Source organism: Melanerpes formicivorus, unplaced genomic scaffold (assembly GCF_026170545.1).
Source record: "Melanerpes formicivorus ecotype bairdi unplaced genomic scaffold, bMelFor1.0.p_v2 SCAF_92, whole genome shotgun sequence".
NCBI classification, from domain to species: domain Eukaryota; kingdom Metazoa; phylum Chordata; class Aves; order Piciformes; family Picidae; genus Melanerpes; species Melanerpes formicivorus.
The window spans coordinates 1,417,689-1,424,869 of NW_027142444.1; the positions used below are offsets into that span (position 1 = coordinate 1,417,689).

The 7,181-nt window shown below is 52.6% G+C and overlaps 1 protein-coding gene across 5 annotated transcripts in view; it reads left to right on the top strand.

The window, feature by feature from the left end:
* WDFY3 (WD repeat and FYVE domain containing 3) overlaps positions 1-5,872 on the top strand; it is a 103,046-nt gene extending 97,174 nt beyond the window's left edge. For all 5 annotated transcript variants that reach the window (XM_068165712.1, XM_068165708.1, XM_068165710.1 and 2 more), the window contains 3 exons: positions 550-661; positions 1,308-1,505; positions 2,154-5,872. In XM_068165712.1, the coding sequence (XP_068021813.1) occupies positions 550-661; positions 1,308-1,505; positions 2,154-2,274 (431 nt within the window). In that variant the 3' untranslated portion in view covers positions 2,275-5,872. The remainder of the gene's footprint in view (positions 1-549; positions 662-1,307; positions 1,506-2,153) is intronic.
* The last annotated feature ends 1,309 nt before the right edge of the window (positions 5,873-7,181 follow it).

Genomic DNA, 7,181 nt, shown 5'->3' on the forward strand with positions numbered 1-7,181 from the left:
TAGTCCAGGGTTACATCATAACATCCAGCCCACTTGTGGTCAGGCCTACGTGCCACTCCACAACCTCCTTTCTCAGTAGCTCTTTGTTTCACGTGTGTACTTTGTATCACACACTACTATCTTATAAGTAACCATTTCACATGGTGCTATCTTATGAGAAACTGCAAGCACAGTCACAGGGCTGTGGTGACCTTGCTGCATCAGCACACCAGCTAAGCTGTGAGCAGTAAACAGCAAGATGGAGTCTGGCCTGCACACTCTGATCAAACAGCTGTTCCATAGAACCATGTCCCTGCAATTCAAGCCATTCCTCAACAGACTTCAAGACAGTGGAGTCTCTGTCTCTGGTTTGTGTCCTCTCCTTTCTCCCACCTGCAGTTGACAATTGTGTTTTCCATGTCTGACACTCAGCTCTCAGGGACTTACCTCGGGCAGTGGAGAGGTAGATTTTTGTCTGTCTAGAGTCACAGGTATGCTAGGGGGAGGAAGGAACAAAACAGAGAAGAAATAGGTCTGCTTTTAACCCTGCCCTTTGCCACTCCTTCCCAGGGTACAGGTGGGAGCGTCAGCTGGTGTTCAGGAGCAAACTAACTATGCACACAGCTTTCGACCGCAAGGACAACGCACACCCGGCGGAGATCACCGCGCTCGGCATCTCCAAGTGAGCAGCTCAGCTCCCCAGCTGGCCTCCAGGCCACCTTCCACACTGCATGGCTCCTCCAGTGCTGATTGCTTCCAACAGGATGATTTTTCTTTCCCCAGTGGGAAGCAGTTCCTCACTTAATGTTGTTTTATACTGCTTCTGTGCAGGGCAGCTGTGCTCAAGGGCTCCATTAGACAGTTTGAAGGCCCAGCCTGACAGAGTACTGGGCCCTAGCTCATTTAAACTCAATTCTTACCCTGCAAGCTTGGACAGGATGATCCTTGAGGTCCCTTCCAACCTGGTATTCTATCAATCTGTTCCATCCCATGATACTAAAATAAATGGAGGCATTCAGCCTCGTTGTATTATACAGGGAGTCATTACAGCTCTGATTCCCATTCAGACCAGGCTGATGTGTTTAGCCTCCTTGTATTACAAGGGGAGTTGTTACAGCTCTGATTCCCACTCGAGTACAAGGGGACAGTCACTTCCCTGGTCCTGCTGGCCACACTATTTCTGGTCCAGGGCAGGATGCTGGTGGCCTTCTTGGCCAGCTGGGCACAGCCTGGCTCACGTTCACCCAGCAGATGGAGGTAAAGCCATCACCAATACCTGTGTGTCGCTGTCAGAGCTCTGCAGCAGTGCTCTTGCTCCTCTCTTGCAGGGATCACAGCAGAATCCTCATTGGGGATGGCCGGGGCAGAGTGTTCAGCTGGTCTGTGAGCGACCAGCCCGGGCGGTCTGCGGCGGATCACTGGGTGAAGGACGAGGGAGGGGACAGCTGCTCCGGCTGCACCGTGCGCTTCTCGCTCACCGAGCGGCGCCACCACTGCAGGAACTGCGGACAGCTCTTCTGCCAGAAGTAAGCCGGCCAGCCTGCAGCGGGCCAGCCTGCAGCGGGCCAGCCTGCAGCGGGCCAGCCTGCAGCGGGCCAGCCTGCAGCGGGCCAGCCTGCAGCGGGCCAGCCTGCAGCGGGCCAGCCTGCAGCGGGCCAGCCTGCAGCGGGCCAGCCTGCAGGCTCCCTTGGGGCTCTTTGCCACACAGAGTTCTAGGCTGGGTAAAGTTGCTGCACGCCAGGGAGCTCTGCTGGGAGACTAAGGTTTTGTGTGCCAAAAGAGAACTGATGAAGAAAAAGCATCAAAGCTTTCAACACTTCTAGGGAGGAATTGGAAAAGGCAGAGCAGCCCTTTCATAAATCCAGTTAGGAAGAAAGCTATCAGGAGAGCAACCTGTGCCAGTGTCTCACCACCCTCACTCTAAAGAATTTCTTCCTAATCTCCAGTCTCAATCTCCCCTCTCCCTGCTCAAAGCCGTTGCCCCTTGTCCTGTCACTACAGGCCCTGGTCAGAAGTCCCTCATACAAGTGAAGTTCTGCTTCTGCCACACCACTTTGCACCTCTGTGTTGAGATGAGTTTGGAGTATTCTTGATGGTAGTCTGCATGCCTGGATAGGAAGTGGCCTGGCTGGGAGAGGACCTGTGTTCACAGCAGTGTTTGTTCTCCTCTCCAGGTGCAGCAGGTTCCAGTCCGAAATCAAGCGTCTGAAGATCTCCTCCCCAGTCAGAGTCTGCCAGAACTGCTTCTACAACCTGCAGCACGAGCGGGGTCCAGAGGAGGGGCCTAGAAATTGATGGGGTCTCAGCAAAGGGAGACCTCCTCCCACCCCACCCTGACTCCAAGGACTAGTGGGAGTCTGGTGCAGTGGTCAGAAGGGATTAGAACACTGTCTGTTTACACTGAGTTTTAAGCACTAAAAGTCAAAAGGGATCATTGAGTGGAGTGGTGTTGAGAGAAGGTCAATGAGCGAAGAGCAAGCTCCGGGAAGACATGATTAATAACCACACACCCAGAACTGTCAGCTCCCAAAGCTGTGTTGATGTGGCTGTGGGGAAACTCTCGTGTACCCTGCCGAGCTGTTCTTGTCTTGGTTGTGCAGAGCTAGTCCTGTGGGGCAGGGGAGGGGACGGCCGGGGAAGGCTTTTTAGAGAGAGCTGTAAATCCGCCTTCCCCGCCGGCTCCTGTGTATATTGTAAATAGCTAGAATGGCCTTTTTATCTCCATCTGAACCTAACTGCCTGCTCCATGGGACTCCAGATTAACCACTAGACCGTGTGTGGCATCTTTATCTCATCTACCAGTTGAAACAGGAATGTTTAAACCTGCCTACACCCCAGGAAACGCGAAGGCATTGTGTGGATTTCTGTTTAACAGCCCCAGCCTGTGCATGTTTGTGCTTTCAGTTGCCCACATGTTCCTGTCAGGCTACATGGATTTGTCAAGTTACTGCTTTTTAGTCTCTTTTCTTTCCCCTCCAAAATAGAACATTTTTGAGACTAGGACTTGGGAGCATTTTCTTCTAGCTTGTAAAATAACCAGGAACTAAAACTGTACACTTGTGTTGCGTTTTATACCAGACTCTTGACCACCTCAGTGTTGTTCATATTTACTAAGGCCTCTTTTATACATAACTCAGAGCTGCAGTTTTGTTAATTCCTTACCCTTCGTTAGCAGCTGATTCATGCAGGGCAAGAACCAGCTTTTACCTTCTTTAGTTCATAGCAATTGGGCTAGCCTAGGGGCACAGAAGGAAACTCCTTCTGCAGCAGATCTTCCCTCTGCTGTCCTGCAGCTTGCTTGCAGAGCACCAAACGTCTGGAAGGCAAGTTCCCTGTCAAGCAGGGCCCGCTCCCAGCAGCACATGCCAGCAGCTGGAGGACAGCAGCAGATTTTCCCTATGGGTTTTTAAGTTCCAGTAGGGATTTTCGTGGCAGTATTTTTTTACTACTCTTCTTTCTTTTGCACTACCTGTGGGATGAAGTAGCGACGCCGACAGCCACTGGGATCGGAAGGTGTGCTCGGATAGGCCCCGTGGACTCCGCCTTGGAATGAGGTCTTGCCGGTGGGTTTGTGGTTGGGGGAGGGAGGGAGTGGGGAGGGGGCAGGCTGGCCTTTGGTCTGGTTTTGGTTTTTAACATATGTGTATATATTTTGTAAATGGTGACAAACTGACCTAGAACTAGGGATGTTCACGATGGAGGTAAGGATGTGCCCCAGACCAACAGCAGACTGGCGGCCCTGCGTTTGCTCTGCTGGCGCTTCAGCGAGCGTCCTCGCTCTGGATGATGAGTGATCATTCCCTCCTTCACTTGGAATGATGGGGGTGAGCTCTGGCCCTAGGAAGGGTACTGTCCTCAGTGCCAGAGCCTCTGTGGGGTGTGAGCTCCTTCCAGGAGGTCCTTGGCCCTGCTGGGGCACACGAGTCTTCTCTTGAGTTGAGCTTCTAGTGGTGAATAATTTGTTAGTCCTGACCACTTGCTGTTTCCCCCAGTGTCACCTCTTCCTGCACTGAAGGTTAAAGATGTATTTTGATACCTGTTTGTTTATTCTATATGTGCTGCTCTGTCAAATGAGATCTCTTCCTCTTTTGGTAGGTGTTCTGGGTCCCCAGGTGAACAGAAAGTCTTCTCTAGAGCCCTTGCACACTGCTGAGTAAATGCAGGTTTGTTGAGATGAGCTGAGACAGAGTGATGGCCACAGCAGTAGCCATGCTGCAGGGCTACCCTGGCAGACATGTCCCTAAATCTGAGCAGAGCTCCTCAGTAATTGTGTGGAGCACTGGAACTGCTGTGTTTAGCTCTTCTCTCTAAGGCTGCCTTCAGCCTTTCCAAAATGATGTGAAACTAGCAGAGCTCAGAGGGCAGGCTGGTGGCCTTAACATTGCCAGCCTGGAGACAAGGCTCCTTGAACGACTGTAATACCTCTGAGTCCACACAGTTTTCTTCTTCCCTTTGCCTCCAGCTTTCAAATCAACCCCAAACTGAAGGAAGTTAAAATCTATGGACTGGAACCTCTCCAGCCTAACAAAGCTCAGGTTTCTGGCAGTAACCATGCCAGAACTGAAACACTAAGGCAAACAGCTGGCACGCAGGACCATGGGTGGGCTGTCAGTGAAGAGGGAGCTGGCTGTGCTGGGCCTCAGCAGCACCTTCTGCCTGTGCTGCTCTGTGCTCTGAGCACAGCCAGGTCCTAACTCTTTACAACTTGTGTAGTGCAGAGGTTAGTCCCAGTTTACATTTAGGCTTAATCCTTTGGTTGTGCTGTTCCAAGCCCCAGGTTCTCACTCTCAGCAGGCGGAGGGGGCAATCCAAACCCGCTGGTGTTTCCTCTGCAGCTGGTGCTGGGGGCAGCTGCTGTGTTCACTTGGGAGTGGGGGTTCTTTGCCTTTTCTTTCCAGCATCTAATGCAAGTCCTTGCTTTTGTTTTCCATGGAAAGACCCACTGAGCAGCCCCATGCTCATGTAGGCTGACATTAGCAGACTGTGCCCTCTGCAAGTACCTCACTGTCTTCCCCTGCCTTGTTCTCTGTAGTAGGCTTACTCATGTACTCCTAACGTTTGTAGGTAGTGTGCAACTGTAACACCATGCTTCTGGGGGGTGGGCTGGCTGCCTCCAGCCAGCAGGCCTCAGCTCAACAGCAAAACACTTTAGAGAAGGTCATTTTTTTTTTGTTTGCACTTTCTTATTGTATAAAATTGGTAGGAACCCTTTGCATTGTATCATTTCAGGACTCCTGGTTGGTTGGTTGGTTGGTTTCCTCTCAGCCAATGACCTGTGTATAAAATACTGATGCAGTCAAACCTGTTTTCTAGGGAGTATTTTTAATTTCAGCAAGTTTGGTTACTTGTTGCATGACTATTAACACAGCTGACTTTTTGTGTCAGTGCAGATGTACATTCTGTTTTATTTGTTGGTTTGGGGTTGGTTGCTTTGGGTTTTGTTTGGGGGTTTTTTGGTTGTTTTCTTTCTTCCTTTCTTTCTTTGTTTTTTTGTTTTTGGTCCTGTTCTTAACTTGTAAGCCCTAGCTGGATGGCCATGTCTTTGTACAGCAGCAGGAGTCAATTGAAGATGACTGGCTAAGACTGGAGTGGGGAATTTTGTACTATATTGCAGAAATCCAGTATCTGTTTTTTGGTGGTTCCGTCAAAGGCCTGACGATTTCCTATCTAGTGTGCAATCTGTGATCTCTGAATGTTCATTGTATATTTGTCTCCAATGCAAAAAGGTAGAGTTAACACGACTACAACAAGACATTGATTAAATGCAATAGTTCAGGTACTGAAGTATTTTTTTCATTTCAAATAAATACCTGCTATTTACCACCAAAAAGCTGACTTGCATTTGTTGGAGAGGTGCAACAGGTGCAGCTGAATAAAGGTTTTCAACATGGGAGTGGTGAGGAACTGTTTCTGTAGTGTCACCAGGAGTTAAACTTCTAGGGCTTGTTGCAGCTCTGCTCTCTGAGGATGCTAGGAAACCACAGAAGGCAGCAGGCTGGAAGGGCCCTTCCGAGGCCATCTTCAACACCCCTGCAGTGAGCAGAGGCACCTCCAACTAGATCAGGTTGTTCAGAACCTCATCTGCTTTGCCCTTGACTGGTCAGTAGTTCCCAGAGTGTGTAGAAGACTCCACCTGCCTGCCAGGGCTTTCCAGCTGTCACTGCCTGGGGCTTGACAGCTCTTGTCAGCCACTTCCCTCGGGACTCTGGGATGCATCTCCTAGGCTTGGGTCTGGTCCTGTTCCTCAGGTGGTCACAAACCTTGCAGGGGGAGGGACTTTGTGCCCCTGGTCCCTGTCTTGTGGCCTCAGCTTGCTTCTTCCCTGAAAGGATTCTCCACTCCTGCGACAGGCTGCCCGGGGAGGTGGTTGAATCCCCTGCCCTAAAGGCGTTTGGGAGATGTGGGTCAGCCCCAGCCTGCTCAGAGCCAGGGAACAGTTGGACTCGATGCGCTCAAAGGTCGGTTCGATGACTCTATGAATACCGCCCCAAGGCTTCCCCGTGCCCTGCCGGGACTTCGGGGCACAGCAAGAAGGGAGCGCTCCGCGGCTGCGTCCCCTCTGGGGCGAGCGGAGCGGAGCGGAGCGGAGGCGCACAGCCGAACCCCCCAGGCAGCCGAGCAGAGCCTCGCGCTGCGGCGGCAGCCGAGCGGGGCCGACGGCCGGAGCAGGGCAGCGCGAGCCGGCAACTCTCGCGAGAGCACAGGCCCGGCCGTTGCCAGGCAGCTGGCAGGGGCGGGGCGGGGCGGGGAGCGGCTAGGGGCGGGGCGGGGAGCGGCTAGGGGCGGGGCGCGGCTGGGGGCGCGGCGCCTGCGGCTGCCCATGGCTTTCCCTGCCGAAAAGGAGCAAAGTGGAGGAGCGAGGAGGGCAAAGCCAGCTCTGCTTCCATCGGGCCTCTGAAAGTGTTGCAACTCCTTTCTAGGCTGAGGCATCTTGTGGCAGGGCTGTCTCACCGGGAGCAGCCTGCCCAGAGAGGCTGTGGAGCCTCCTTTGCTGGACACCAGCCTGGGCATTCTGTTCTGGGTGACCCTAGCTCGTCACCAGAGCTCCACACTTGGCGCTCGCCAGGCAAATGTTGTTTGTAGGCAACGCCTTGGTCAGCAGAAGCTTTTCTGGCAGGGCCAAGGCCCGGGGCTCTCAGGCCATACAGCACACAGCTTGGGCAGCAGAAACTCCTCTGGCAGGGCACACTGTGGTGGAAGAA